This window comes from Bubalus bubalis, chromosome 6 (genome assembly GCF_019923935.1).
Source record: "Bubalus bubalis isolate 160015118507 breed Murrah chromosome 6, NDDB_SH_1, whole genome shotgun sequence".
Taxonomy (NCBI): Eukaryota; Metazoa; Chordata; class Mammalia; order Artiodactyla; family Bovidae; genus Bubalus; species Bubalus bubalis.
In genome coordinates, this window is record NC_059162.1 from 78,243,462 (window position 1) to 78,259,949 (window position 16,488).

At 36.4% G+C, this 16,488-nt stretch overlaps 1 protein-coding gene across 2 annotated transcripts in view; it reads right to left on the minus strand.

The window, feature by feature from the left end:
* Positions 1 to 988: 988 nt before the first annotated feature.
* Positions 989 to 16,488, minus strand: part of SGIP1 (SH3GL interacting endocytic adaptor 1) — a 237,917-nt gene continuing 222,417 nt past the window's right edge. For both annotated transcript variants that reach the window (XM_044944884.2, XM_044944883.2), the window contains exons 23-26: positions 8,321 to 8,523; positions 7,075 to 7,139; positions 6,316 to 6,480; positions 989 to 5,312 (exon numbers count right to left, since the gene is read on the minus strand). In XM_044944884.2, the coding sequence (XP_044800819.2) occupies positions 5,290 to 5,312; positions 6,316 to 6,480; positions 7,075 to 7,139; positions 8,321 to 8,523 (456 nt within the window). In that variant the 3' untranslated portion in view covers positions 989 to 5,289. The remainder of the gene's footprint in view (positions 5,313 to 6,315; positions 6,481 to 7,074; positions 7,140 to 8,320; positions 8,524 to 16,488) is intronic.

A 16,488-nucleotide genomic window follows, 5' to 3' on the forward strand; every position in this document is an offset into this window, starting at 1 on the left:
TATAGTTGGGAACTTAAACATTGCATTCCTATCTCATTTTTCCTCCATGTATTCAATGGACAAAAAGTAATATAATGGTAGTCATGCTTGATTCACCAATGAGCAAATGGCATTTAACTACCATTTGCCAAAGAGGGGGAAAAAAAAGAAAAAGAAAGGAGTGGGAAAACCAAAGAAAGCCTCAAGAGAGAAGCACACACATTAAAGGAGGTGGGTGGTTCACCAGAACAGTCTCTTTAATCAGTGTAACAAAGACTGATTTTTTTTATTCACATCAATAATTTAATTTGACTCATTTTAAGGAAGTATCATGTTGACTTTACATTGACTTTGAAAGCAGTATTTAGAGATAATCCTAGTTTTCGTATCATAAAAAATTATGCTTCCATTTAAAAAAAATCCTGATCAGAAAACTATGTAGCAAAAAGAATACATTTAGATTGAATGAGATTTTGCTCAAATGCATCATCTTTTGAAAAAAAGAAAGAAAGAAAAAACCCCCAACAAACCATAAACTCATCTCCTTAGTACATTTTCCCGTATCATTCAACTTTAATTGACAGACTGTGATAATTTTGAGGAAAAAAATGCAAAAACAAAATTGGTGCAGCTCTCTTGGAATTACACTAGTCCATGCTGATGGTGTTCATTGGAAGGACTGATGCTGAGGCTGAAACTCCAATACTTTGGCCACCTCATGCGAAGAGTTGACTCATTGGAAAAGATCCTGATGCTGGGAGGGATTGGGGGCAGGAGGAGAAGGGGACGACAGAGGATGAAATGCCTGGATGGCATCACAGACTCGATGGACATGAGTTTGGGTGAACTCTGGGAGTTGGTGATGGACAGGGAGGCCTGGCGTGCTGCGATTCATGGGGTCGCAAAGAGTCAGACACGACTGAGCGACTGAACTGAACTGAACTGATGCTGATAAAGCATTGTTCGAAGGCCTACAGAATAAATAGTGTTAACTCACAAGTTAGATGTCTGTGTCCCTGGCAGGAAGGGAGACATTTTATCTGGATTTCATGACAGCTTGCACCCTCCCTATTTCTTCTTTTAATCTTTGACAACATAGACAAAAGGACAGAAAAATGAAAATGAGAGATTATATGTTAGGCCACTTTGAGACAGCATAAAAGAACTCTAAAAAAAAAAAAGGAGGTGTTTTCCTAAACAAATCTACCTTTTTGTTTTCTTTTAAGATTGAAGGAAGCTAAATGGACTGAATGGGAAAAAAAAACACAAAAACATGCTCACTAGAAAAATGGTATTCAAGTAATAATCGAATGTCTAAAATCTGATGCAATGTCAAAACTAAGACGTATTTGAGAGATCTACTAGGGCCGTGATTCTCAAATTTTGGGTGCTTGTCAAAGTACATATTCTTAAACTCCACCCCGACAGATTTATTTATTCAGTATAAATTTATTGATGCCCACTGTCTTCTAGGCTCTGGGGTTATAGTGATACCTAAGCCAAAACCATTGCCCTTGTTAAATAAATGATAAAACAAGTGGTTCACATATCATGCTTTGAGAAACATATTCTTTTCCAACAATTTTGCTTTGGGAATTATCCTTATTTTGGTATTAATTTTTCATAGCACCCTTTACTTGGGTATTCAAATGGAATATGTATGGTAAAATAAAACAGAAGAGTTCATTTCCTAGAATGAATAAGTAAAACAGGCCAATTGCTCCCATTGTTGTCAAGATAACTGGGTTACTTCCAGCTGCTATGTCACTTTTTTAAAAATTAATAATAATTTTATTAATCTAAGACTCAATGTCACCATTTGTAAAATACTAATTAAAAAGAGTATGTACCATTTAGGGGTTGATATAAAGATTAGGTGAGCAAACATCCATAGTGAATTGGTATATGGCACTCAAGAGAATATCCATTTTTATTGTAATATCAAGTACTGTGATTGTAAAGCCCCCACAGGTGGATCTCTCTTAGTCAAGTAGAACCATGGAACGTCTGAGGTGGGAGATTTATAGATCACAGTTGTGTTATTGGTATTTAAACAGTGCTCTGGAGTGCCAGATTTAAACTGCTGGAAGAACTCCTTCATTGCTTTTAGTTATTTTGCTAATAGGAATTCATGTGCAATTTTAGTAGAAAAAAGTGACTGTTAAGAAAAGCTTGGAAACCACTGGCAATCCCAATGCCTCATTCTAAAGATGAGAAATTAAAAAGGGCTGTTTTCTAAGGTCAAATAGCAGAGTTAGTGGTAGAGCTGATATTGAAAGGCTTCTTTGAAATGAATGTTTGGAAATGGGAATATGAGTAATTGTGGCCTCAAACACTTTGCAGATTGAGACTGAGTAAAAATTCATAAAAACAAAAGTAAAACAATTGTAATCTGACTTTCTGGAGGCGATGGTTCCTCTGTATTCACTTGAAACCATTTGAAATGTAGACATTCTTTCTTTACAGGTGAAATACATTTCCAAATACTATACAATGAATTTTCATTTTGACTGTAAGTGTAGAGAAGAATAGAGCTTTAAAAGCAATTTAAAATTAAATTGTTTGGAACTATATGTTTCAATTATGATAAAATTCAGACTAATGCTTAACAGAAAATTATTTTTAAAAATAATGTGAAAAATATGAAATTTATTTAAAAAACACATTTTCCATGTTGCAAAATAAAGCATTCATATTTTCTATCTAATTATAGCACTCAGGAAATGGTGTCCTGGCTAATGAGAAATCTTTTTCTTTTAATGCTTGGTATTAAAAATCTGAACATGTACCAGCACATTTTGTTTTAAAAATTGATAATGAACCTGACCTAATGTTTCTTTTATAATTTCACTGTCTAGGATCATTTTTCCTAACACTATTTCTTATTGTATAGTACTATGGATACAACAGGAGATTATAAACTACAAGGTTAAAAAAAACCCACCAAAATCTAAATCCCTGATATGAATTTATTGTGTTGTTATTTGACCTATTTTCCAAAAGAAGAAGGGATATATTCTCTATTGAGGTTCTTGTTATTCAATAATAATAATAATATTTCAAAATTAGTTAATAATTTTGAAATCATTGACTTTTATTCTGTTTCATAAAGGCCAATTATGGAATCATAGGATATCTTCATAGTTTCAAATTTGGTATCTAGAGACATTTGAATAATGTTAGAGATTAATGAAATCTGTTTTAAATTACATTTTATAATATAAACAAAAGTATTCTATGAAAAGGAAAACCTTGTGTTTAATTACTAATTCCCTCTAGAATGGTATAAAATACAATGTAATGAGCAAGACATGAGAACCAATAATATTTACATATTTTTAATATGCTTTGTGTTAATATTTAATATGTTTTCTCATGGATTAATATCTTAAAAACACATTTTTATATTCATATGCTGGATAATTCTTAATTTTCTGCTACTTACTCTCCATCGGTTCCAGTGTTTGAAATTTCCCCACGTTTTATGGGATTTAAAAGTTTTCATTTTCTATTTTTATTTCAAAATAAAATTGAATATCTTAAGTAACTATATTAGTTACTTGTTCAAAAAACTTCAATGTCAGACTGCTTGGGGAGCCAATCGAGAATTTGTTTGCACAGCAAGAATTCTTCTTAGGTAAAACAGATCATTTTGAACAGTCTCTTGGTAGCAAGCACTGATAGAGGAGTACAAATATTAATTTAAAAAATTCCACTATAAACAATTGCCAGTCACAATTTCATTTTAAAAGTAAGATTACAAAATTTAATTTGATTCTAAAATTTTAAGGGGCTAAAGTTCTTTGTCAAATATGAATGATGTAAATAAAATTTAGCAACTAACAATAAATTTAACAACTTAATAATTATAGTTATTTAATAGTATAACCTAGAACAGGAATGAGTTTATGTTTAAAATAGGTTCTATGACTTAAAGGAAGATTCATGTTTTCAGATTGTAATGGAGGAAGGTTTTACAGCTGGGACTCCTGAAGAAGAACTTTTCCATCCTGAATTCCCATATCGAGGCAAGACTAAATAATTACAGTTTTTATTATACCTTGCAACAATGAAATCATAACATACATTTTTGATAACTCTCTTTTTGATTCCCTAAAAACAGCAAAGATTTATAGTTACATATAATGAATCTTATCCAAAAGGAAATTTATTGCACAATAATGTGGTTAGGATTTCATTTATAAAGCTTATTTTTTCATTCCCATAGGATATAAATGATGATTAAAATTCTACTTCTGGATTTCAATAGGGGACTGAAATCTTTTTTTCTGGGTTTTTTAGAGTCAATATTTTGATTCCTGTGGGTAATGAGGAAGATGCTTGGTACAATTCTCCATGCTAGGATGGGAGGGTCTCTGTTTAGAGATATTGTGCAAAAGTTGTTAACCAGTTCAACCATGGAAATTCTTGAAATTTTAAAACCACAATTTTGGTTTTAGTCTGATTATTCAGTAGTCCCCATATCTGCTAATGTGTGGAAGGGAGGGGAGTAGTTAAGATTTCAACATCTTCTTTACTCTTGTTTATAATTTCATATACTTAAACTTTAAATATGAATTGCTTTCCCTTTTTACACAAGTTATAAAAATAAGAGGCCCTGTTTACACAGTTTGCATTTTTATGAAATTTGCAGTTTGAAAAAAAAGCTTTTTAAAAAGTGGCAATTAATGCTTTTCTTTGAATATGCTGTAACTTTAGATTTTTTTTTGTTTGTTTTCTGAAACAGTTTCTGAATTTAATCCACTAAACATCTGAAGATAGAATTTTTATTTAGCACTAGAGTAAAACATATTAAGGACTGAAGAAAAGGAAGTTTTTTTTTCTGGTTCTGCTTAATTTTCTTTGTGCGTGGCACCCCCTTTATGACAGCTAACAATATTATATTTAAATTTTATATATTGACAAAATGCAATCTACCTCTGTAAGCATTGTGCCATTCAACAGTACTACTATTAAATTTACATACCACAGTTTAAATTACATCCATTTCAGGAATGGTAAAATGCTAAAACTCAAGTATCTAACCGCCTTACTGGAATGAGTACAATTTACAAATACAATAATTACATTTTAAAACCATTAACAATATTACACCTAGAAGTAAATACTGTAGGACTGGTCATCATGGTATTGTGTCAGGGAAATCATTGCTGAAAGTCATTGACATTCCCAGCAGATATATCCCAAGTGCAGATTTTTGGTTTGTTTTCATCAAACCAAAATTAAAATCTGTTTCTCATACAACAGTTCTCCTTTACATGAATCTCCAAATCCTTGCATAAGATTTTATTAGTTATCTGCCAAGTATTTTCCTGCAAAATAAAACAACATATCGACAGGTTATCTGCTAGTTCCATAATGTGGTTATTATGTGGGTAACATTTTATTCTTCCTGCCTTACTTCTAGAAGCTAAATATTACATACTCAAGGGGTACAATACTAACATAAAACACATAAAGTGTTTAAAGTTTTCAGTTTTCTAGACCAGCACGTTGCCTTTTCACATTTCCATATATGAACACTTTGCAGAGGTTTGGGTTTTGCCCAGAATAGGTTGGAAGATTTGTTCCTGGATGTGAGAATCCAACTTCTTATAGTAGGAGTAATCATATAATTACTTTTCAATGTAAAGTGTGAAAGGGGGCTAATTAATAATTATATCAATATTGCAACCATAAAATCCTGGATGAATCCCAGCAAATCCTTGACAAACAAATCACCTTAATATTGGGGAATCCCTATCAATAAACCCTCACATGTGCCCCCAAAGGGGTCTCATGACCACATTTCAGCTCAAGGTAACTGGTTCTGATCTTTGGCCTAGACTTTTTAAAGTTGTTATTGAAATGAAAGATGGATACTCTTAGATCTCAGCTAAGCCTGAGTCTAAAATCTATGAAGATCTGCTGCAGAAAAAGCATTTTCAGGTAAGAGACAAAACAGCATTTATCTTGCTTGTCAGTGTAACAAAATGGCATTTATCTTGTTTGTCAATATAACAAAGTAGAATTTATAGCATTAACCTCAGTGTACACACATATATAATGGGAATGACAGGTCAGTCCCATGTAAGAACTAGCCAGAGCCATGATAAGTAGGCAGGGCTGTCCTAATTTCTGATTTCCCTAGTTTATTGTCCTATTTTTACTTCATTCAACAATTGGTTTGCTTTCTGATTGCGATGGGAAATGGGGGTTGGGAGTGGAGAAGAAGAGGAGGAAGATGATCAGAAAATCATAACATATTCCTTCTTAAGGAAGAATAGCTAAGGCAATATTGTTGTCTGCAAATGAGCACACAAGATACCCACTTACCTGCAGCAAACCTTTTCTTGATGAGTGAAAATCTGTACCCTGCTCCAACAAGTTCAATGTCACAGCCAGAAAGAGTGCTTCCTTCACTTGTAAACTGCACAACCAATGGGGAAGGTTTGCTTGGGCCTTCAGATAACTGAAATCTTGCCAATAAAGAACCTACCCCTACAAAAAGAGTATTATTGATAACAATTTAAAAGATAACAGTCAACACAACATTCTGGATATAATTTTGGAAATTGTATTCAAGGTTAAAGTGCAAAATCAATCTTCCTAGAACATAGTATATGTATATTTCAGGGACAAAACAGTGATGAATAATATTTATCATGAAATATTATTCATTACTTTTTAAATACACCAATAAAAATGTAATTCAGCCAAATGGTACTTCAAAATTTGGAAGCATGATACTTGGAAGGCAATGTATTTTCAGCTTATGACTAATATACAAGGAAAGTGAAAAATAGCTAAACTATCAGAGTGTGAGATCTGATACAGAATGAAAACATCTTCCATTAGAAGGTCTCTCCTTCATGTATGGTCTGTTTGATGTGGGGTGTTCGGTGGAAAAGAGGTAACAGAGGATTCATTGAAGAACTATTTTCTCTTATTGGTAAAAATAATAATACATAACAAACTTAACCAAAATGCTTTTACTACTTTTAGTGTTAAGGGTATTTCGATTAATAGTTTTTTAATACCTGACAGTTATTTCAGCTTTATATATTAAATAAAATAAGCTTGTGATTGCATTACCTCCATTTTCTGACTTCTGAGAAATATCAGGAATCTTCCACAATATTCTTTGTTGGTCAGCATTCCTAAAAATAAAATAGGTAAAAGACTTCTGCATATGTAAGGGTTTTTGTTTAATGGATGTCATATTTTTCCAAAGTGTTAATTAATAAAAATGATCTTAAAAATTTTAGCTACAATTTAAGCATTATCTATCTATCCATCCATCATCCCTCCTCCTCCCCTCCCTCCTTTCATCTATCGACCCTTCCGTCTATCCATCCTTTCATTCATCCATCCATCTATCCACAAATCCTCTGCTTTCTCTTTCTTTACTGTCACAACACCATCAGAGAGTTAAACATTTAGAAGGCAGTGCAGTTAAAGAAATTTAACACATCTACTGAAAAAATAGAAGGGAAGTGTTAGTTGATCAATTAACTCAGGTAATTTAAATTGAAGCTGTTATATGGTTGACATTCTTTTTTTTAATGTTCTACTTTTTGCTTCTAACAATCATATGGAATCACTGTAATATTTTTCCTTAGGAGAATAGGCTCTATTTATAGCCATTATTGATACTTGGTGTCTATTCCATTTCTGTTCCCATACCTTCTCTAGTGTACCTTTTAATAATACAGAGACTGCAAAATGAAACTCAGACTCCCTTGTAATTAGGGTCCTAGATGCAGACTAAGGTCCACCAATCATATGCACTAATTAAGATTTGGAGGAAAGAAGCGGGGCAGAGGCCATTTTCTTGATGCTTTTTGGGCTGTTTTCTGCTAGTCAGCAGCCTGAGATGATGTGGGGAATCTTCTTAAACAGTGCTCCAGTCCAGTCTCGGTTTTGTAGTTGTTGAGAAGCAGTTTAGGCAGTGCCGGTAGGAGCTTTCTTATCCTTGGATTCTCATGAGGGTGGTGGATTCTCGAATTCAATGGCTCCACTGACAGCCTTCTAATTTCTCTCCTTCCTGGTTGCAGTAGAGGTACCAACCCCCCTGGTGGATCAGTTCTGCAGTGTTCTGGGAATTATTCTTGGAGATCCATCCTAAACCTTGTTCTTCTTTTTGTGTATGAACGAAATCCCTGTGTTAAATCATTTTCTGCTTGAAATAGCTACAGCAGTTTCTGTTTTCTGCCCCGAACCCTGACACCCAGGCCTACTGTGATCTCTTCCTATAGGAAACACAAATGTTAAAATGTCTGTTAAGCCTTTGTCAGAAGGAGCCCTTTGGTGAAGAGGAAGGGGGCTAGTGGCTCCTTACCAGACTGCTGGTGGAAGCACCGCCTGGAGCTTGGTTACCCCTCCATCCACGGGGACCGAGAACTGCACGTTGTTGAGGGCCACGGCTGTGGTCATTGCATCTGTATTGTATTTGTAATCTATGCGCAGGTCGGTGCTTGCTGGTTCACATCGCCAGTTCACTGCCAAGTTCAGAGGCGTGGACTGAATGCCCTGGGCTGACACCTTGCCAAAGACAGAAAAGAGAACATTTAAGGCTTGACCATTAATCTGAAACAAAACCAGAAGCTATGATTATGTCTTATGGGAATATTCATAGATATTAAAAGATCCTTGTGCTGCTCACAAATGAGCAGTCAGAAAAAATAAATGTCACCATGATGGGTAAATGAGATTTGGATGCTTCAGGTAAACAGTTACAGATTAAAAACATAAAATAAATGATTAAAATCTCCACGGCACTTTAGAGTTTACAATTCATTTTATGTCAGTTAGGCAGATGGTATCACAGTGCTTAGGAGCTGAGGCCAAGAAGGCAGATAGTCCTGGGTGTGAGTCCTTTCTTTTTAAAGTTGAAGTGCAGTTGCTGCACAATATTATGTAAGTTACAGGTGCACAACATAGTGATTCACAGTTTTAAAAAGGTTATACTCCATTTATAGTTGCTATTAAGTATTAGCTATATTCTCCATGTTGTACAATATATCCTTGTACCTTATTTTATACCTAACAATTTGCACCTCTTAATCTCCTACCAGTGCCCTTCCACTAGTGACCACTGGCTTTTTCTCTATATCTGAGTCTACTTCTTTTTTTGTTATATTCACTAGTTGGTTGTATTTTTAAGATTCCGCATATAAGTGATACAGTATTTGTCCTTCTCTGTCTGACTTATTTCACTTAGAATAGTGTCCTCCAAATCCATCCATGTTGCTGCAAATAGTGAAATTTCATTTTTATGGCTGAATAGTATTCTATTGTATACATATAGATATACATATATCCCACATCTTCTTTATCCATTCATCTGTTGATAGAAACAGGCTGCTTCTGTACCTTGGCAAATTGTAGATAATGCTGCTATGAACACTGGGGTGCATGTATCTTTTCAAATTAGTGTTTTTGGTTTTTCAGATATATCTCAGTGTGAGTTCTGCTTGTCACTTCCAGCTGACTGATCTTGGACCAGTCATTAAAAACCTCTCTGTGCCTCTGTTATTTCCTCATATGCCAAATAAGAATGATAATAATTTTAAAAAATATTTACTTTTTAATTTTTTGGCCACACCATGTGGTATGTAGGATCTTAGTACCCTCATGTGTGGATGCTAAGTTGCTTCAGTCGTGTCTGACTCTGTGCAACCCTATGGACTCTAGCCCACTAGTCTCCTCTGTCCATGGGATTGTCCAGGCAAGAATACTGGAATGGGTTGCCATGCCCTTCTCCAGGGGATCTTCCCAACCCAGGGATAGAACCCACATCTCTTAGGTCTCCTGCAATGGCAGGCTGGTTCTTCACCACTAGGGCTACCTGGGAAGCCCCTGAGTACCTTTACCAGGGATCAAACCCACGCTCCCTGCACTGGAAGGCTGGAGTCTTAACCACTGGACCACTAGAGAAGTCCTGGGAATGAGAATAATACTTATACCTAGAGATGTTAGGATGATTGAAGAAGGTGTTTCATATGAAACACTCAGCATAGTGCTTAATATATAATAAGGAATTAACATTTTAATACATGTAACCTATTAACATTCTTATCATATTTGCTCTTCACAGATAGCAAGTTAGACAAAGCAAGTTACGATTACTCTTTTGGGATTTGCCATTTTAAGGACTTAAACCCAGGTCTTCTAACTGCCAGTACTGCATTCTACGGTCTACTGTCAATTCTAGTTAGAAACAACTGTGAATTTGACTAAGGAAGAGTCAGATTTGAAGAATCAGCAAAAAGTTATAGAACAATAATAGCAACTTGAATCTTGGATCCACAGTGAAAATTTTGCAAGGTTATTAGTTCTATCTTTTACAAGTATATGAGCACCGCAGGGGTTGTGTGGGTGATGTCTGTGCTCTTGAAGTTTAATTCATGGAGTATGAGTTCTGCTGATTTTGAAGACTATAGACAGCTTTCTATTGGCCTAGCAATGCCTGCACATATGGACACCATGGGGAAGGGTCCTGAAGACAGGCTGCACTTATAGAGCGGGTGTGGTTGATTTGGAAACAAAACCAGAATGGATCCTTTTATAGAATGAAAGACATGGCTTTTGATGACATAATTTTAATTGGATGATCATTATAATAAAAGTTTTAAAACTTTACAATAATCTCTATAATAAACCTTATAATAAAGTTTCTACACTTTATTTTTAGCAGCCCAGTCCTCTGCAAATGAACTCTTATTTAGAAGTCTGTTATTTAAGAGCTCAAAAGCGAGCAGACTCGCTCTCCCTTGGCATTTCTACACGCTTGTTCTCGGCAGGAGTTCTCAACTTCATAGTGGTTCCTCTGCCCAATGAGGGGCTTTATGGACAAGTGATTGTCTCAGTTACTGGGGAGGGTGCTACTGGTAGCCAGAAGGTCAACTTGCTTTGATTTGAGAATGAATCCACAAAGTGCTAATAATGCCTCCCACCCAATCCCTTGCAATGTTGAAAAACAATAACAATACAACTAAACCACAACAAAAGGGATTTCTCATTTAAAGCAAAATGGCAGACTTAGGGCTACTTCTGAAATATGTTAAGCTGTTAGTTCTCCACAGCTTAAAAAATACCTAGGTGAGAATCATTTTTATCCTTATTTGCAGATGAGGAAACTGAGGCTCAGGGAGATTAAGTGTCCAAGGTCAGTAGACAGTAGGGAAGCTGACTTAATTCCAGAATTCGGTCTCCTGACTACATATTAATATTTATATCAAGTTCATATTCGCAATAGGTGAATTCTGTCTACCTTCTAGGCTTTGTCATAATGATGTTTAAAGCTTAGATGATACTATTCTTACTATAAAAATGTTACACCCATTTGTCTTTTTGAGAAATGTACCAGCACATAGACACTTCATGTTGAATGGTTTCCTTACAACATGTGAGCCCATGGGGTGCATTTTCAGCCCATGTGGTGCATTATAATCACTTGGAGGTCTTGTAAAAATATGTAAACCTTGGTCACATCCTTGCCTAACTCAGTGAAACTAAGCCAAGCCATGTGGGGCCACCCAAGACAGACAGGTCATGGTGGAGAAGTCTGACAGAATGTGGTCCACTGCAGAAGGAAATGGCAAACCACTGCAGTATTCTTGCCTTGAGAACCCCATGAACAGTGTGAAAAAGCAAAAAGATAGGATACTGAAAGAGGAACTCCCCAGGTCGGTAAGTGCCCAATATGCTACTGGAGATCAGTGGAGAAATAACTCCAGAAAGAATGAAGGGATGGAGCCAAAGCAAAAACAACACCCACTTGTGGAAGTGATTGGTGATAGAAGTAAGGTCTGATGCTGTAAAGAGCAATATTGCATAGAAACCTGGAATGTTAGGTCCATGAATCAAGGCAAATTGGAAGTGGTCAAACAGGAGATGGCAAGAGTGAACATCGACATTCTAGGAATCAGCAAACTAAAATGGACTGGAATGGGTGAATTTAATTCAGATGACCATTATATCTACTACTGTGGGCAAAAATCCCTTAGAAGAAATGGAGTAGCCATCATAGTTAATAAAAGAGTCAGAAATGCAGTACTTGGATGCAATCGCAAAAACAACAGAATGATCTCTGTTCGTTTCCAAGGAAAACCATTCAATATCACAGTAATCCAATTCTATGCCCCGACCAGTAATGCTGAAGAAGCTGAAGTTGAATGGTTCTATGAAGATCTACAAGACCTTTTAGAACTAACACCCCAAAAAGATGTTTTTTTTTTTTTTCATTAAAGGGTACGGGAATGCAAAAAGGAACTCAAGAAATACCTGGAGTAACAGGCAAATTTGGCCTTGGAGTACAGAATGAAGCAGGGCAAAGGCTAATAGAGTTTTGCCAAGAGAATGCACTGGTCATACCAAACACCCTCTTCCAACAACACAAGAGAAGACTCTACACATGGACATCATCAGATGGTCAACACCGAAATCAGATTGATTATATTCTTTGTAGCCAAAGATGAAGAAACTTTATACAGTCAGCAAAAACAAGACTGGGAGCTGACTGTGCCTCAGATCAGGAACTCTTTATTGCCAAATTCAGATTTAAAGTGAAGAAAGTGGGGAAAACCACTAGATCATTCAGGTATGACCTAAATCAAATCCCTTATGACTATACAGTGGAAGTGAGAAATAGATTTAAGGGACTAGATCTGATAGACAGAGTGCCTGATGAACTATGGATGGAGGTTCATGACACTATATAGGAGACAGGGATCAAGACCATCCTCATGGAAAAGAAATGCAAAAAAGCAAAATGGCTGTCTGAGGAGGACTTACAAATAGCTGTGAAAAGAAGACAAGTGAAAAGCAAAGGAGAAAAGGAAAGATATACCCATTTGAATGCAGAGTTTCAAAGAATAGCAAGGAGAGATAAGAAAGCCTTCCTCAGCCATCAATGCAAAGAAATAAAGGAAAACAATAGAATGGGAAAGATTGGAGATCTCTTTAAGAAAATTAGAGACACCAAGGGAACATTTCATGCAAGTTGGGCTCAATAAAGGACAGAAATGGTATGGACCTGACAGAAGAAAATATTAAGAAGAGGTGGCAAGAATACACAGAAGAACTGTACAAAAAAGATCTTCACGACCCAGATAATCATGATAGTGTGATCACTCACCTAGAGCCAGACATCCTGGAATGTGAAGTCAAGTGGGCCTTAGAAAGCATCACTACGAACAAAGCTAGTGGAGGTGATGGAATTCCAGTTGAGCTATTTCAAATCCTAAAATATGATGCTGTGAAAGTGCTGCACTCACTATGTCAGCAAATTTGGAAAACTCAACAGTGGCCACAGGACTGGAAAAGGTCAGTATTCATTCCAATCCCAAAGAAAGGTGGTGCCAAAGAATGCTCAAACTACCACACAATTGTACTCATCTCACACACTAGTCAAGTAATGCTCAAAATTCTCCAAGCCAGGCTTCAGCAATAAGTGAACCATGAACTTCCAGATGTTCAGGCTGGTTTTAAAGAAAGCAGAGGAACCAGAGATCAAATTGCCAACATCCACTGGATCATCGAAAAAGCATGAGAGTTCCAGGAAAACATCTATTTCTACTTTATTGACTATGCCAAAGCCTTTGACTGTGTGGATCACAATAAACTGTGGAAAATTCTGAAAGAGATGGGCATAACAGAACCTGACCTGCCTGCCTCGTGAGAAACCTGTATGCCGGTCAGGAAGGAATAGTTAGAACTGGACATGGAACAACAGATTGGTTCCAAATTGGGAAAGGAGTACGTCAAGGCTGCATATTGTCACCCTGCTTATTTAACGTATATGCAGAGTACATGAGAAATGCTGAAGCACAAGCCGGAATCAAGATTGCTGGGAGAAATATCAATAAACTCAGATATTCAGATGATACCATCCTTATAGCAGAAAGTGAAGAACTAAAGAGCCTCTTGATGTAAGTGAAAGAGGAGAGTGAAAAGGTTGGCTTAAAGCTCAACATTCAGAAAATGAAGATCATGGCATCTGGTCCCATCACTTCATGGCAAATGGATGGGGAAACAGTGGCTAACTTTACTTTTTGGTCCTCCAAAATCACTGCAGGTGTGACTGCAGCCATGAAATTAAAAGACACTTACTCCTTGGAAGAAAAGTTATGACCAACCTAGACAGTATATTAAAAAGCAGAGACATTACTTTGTCAATAAAGGTCCGTCTAGTCAGCTATGGTTTTTCCACTGGTCATGTATGGATGTGAGAGTTGGACTATAAAGAAAGCTGAGAGCCAAAGAATTGGTGCTTTTGAACTGTTGTGTTGGAGAAGACTCTTGAGAGTCCCTTGGACTGCAAGGAGACCCAACCAGTCCATCCTAAAGGAGATCAGTCCTGGGTGTTCATTGGAAGGACTGATGTTGAAGCTGAAGCTCCGATACTTTGGCCATCTGATGTGAAGAGCTGACTCATTTGAAAAGACCCTGCTGTTGGGAAAGATTGAGGGCAGGAGTAGAAGGGGACAATAGAGGATAAGGTGGTTGGATGGCATCACCGACTCAATGCACATGAGTTTGAGTAAACTCCGGGAGTTGGTAATGGGCAGGGAGGCCTGGTATGCTGCAGTTCATGGAGTTGCAAAGAGTTGGAAACGACTGAGTGACTGAACTGAACTGAACTGGTCACATTCTGAATAATTAAATAAAAATCTCTGAGAGTGTCAGGGCCCAGGAGATGTCTCTGTCCCTGTCATCTCTATCTCTAACCCTCTCTTCTTCCCTAGCTCCATCTCTATTTATCTATAGTAGATTTTTATATAGATATCTATCTATATCTATATCTCTGTCTATCTATAATTAAGACCAGCTAAGAACCAGCATTTGTTTATAACTCCCCTGATGGTTTTAAAGTGCACTCATGTTTGAGATGTACTGATTTCTATTAAGAAGTACAACTTTCAAAAGTAATAATTTAGCTTCCTCATCTTAAGAAAAATAATTTGAGCATATTTAGTCACAAAAATTGCAATGCTCAAAAAATAACCTAGGAGATCAAGTGCCTGGGAATCAGTGGGATACTCAGGCTCTGTAGAATCCTGTTTTGAAACAGGGTTATTAGATCAGTAATAATCTTGGGTAAAGGGCAATCCTAACCACAGAAAGAAAGTTCTCATATCCTGTAATGTGTTGTACCAAATATTCTTTTAACCTTAAACTATTTCTTTTTAATAAATTAATTAATTTATTTTAATTGGAGGCTAATTACTTTACAGTATAGTAGTGGTTTTTGCCTTACACTGACATGAATCAGCCATGGGTGTACAAATGTCCCCCATCCTGAACCCCCTCTCCCAACTCCCTCCCATCCCATCTCTCAGGGTTGTCCCAGTGCACCAGCTTTGATTGCCCTGTTTCATGCATTGTACTTGGACTGGCGATCTATTTCACATATGGTAATATACATGTTTCAATGCTATTCTCCCAAATCATCCCACCTTGGCCTTCTCCCACAGAGTCCAAAAGTCTGTTCTTCATATCTGTGTCTCTTTTGCTGTCTCCCATATAGGATCATTGTTACTATCTTTCTAAATTCCATATATATGCATTAGTATAGTGTATTGGTGTTTTTCTTTCTGACTTACTTCACTCTGTATAATAGGCTCCAGTTTTATCCACCTCATTAGAACTGATTCAAATGCATTCATTTTAACAGCTGAGTAATATTACATGGTGTATATGTACCACAGCTTTCTTATCCATTCATCTGCTGATGGACATCTAGGTTGCTTCCATGTCCTAGCTATTATAAACAGTGCTGCTATGAACATTGGAGTACACATGTCTCTTTCAATTCTGGTTTCCTCAGTGTGTATGCCCAGCAGTGAGATTGCTGGGTTGTATGGGAGTTCTATTTCCAGTTTTTAAGGAATCTCCACACTGTTCTCCATAGTGGCTGTACTAATTTGCATTCCCACCAACACTGTAAGAGGGTTCCCTTTTCCTCCTCACCCTCTCCAGCATTTATTGTTTGTAGACTTTTTGATAGCAGCCATTCTGACCAGCATGAGATGGTACCTCATTGTGGTTTTGATTTGCATTTCTCTGATAATGAGTGATGTTGAGCATCTTTTCATATATTTGTTAGCCATCTGTATGTCTTTGGAGAAATGTCTGTTTAGTTTTTTGGCCCATTTTTTGATTGGGTCATTTATTTTTCTGGTATTGAGCTGCATGAACTGCTTGTATATTTTTGAGATTAATTCTTTGTCAGTTGCTTCATTTCCTATTATTTTCTCCCATTCTGAATGCTGTCTTTTCACCTTGCTTATAGTTTCCTTTGTTGTGCAAAAGCTTTTAAGTTTAATTAGGTCCCATTTGTTTATTTTTGCTTTTATTTCCATTGCTCTGGGAGGTGGGTCATAGAGGATCCTGCTGTGATTTATGTCAGAGAGTGTTTTGCCTATGTTTTCCTCTAGGAGTTTTATAGTTTCTAGTATTACATTTAGATCTTTAATCGATTTTGAGTTAATTTTTTAAATGGTG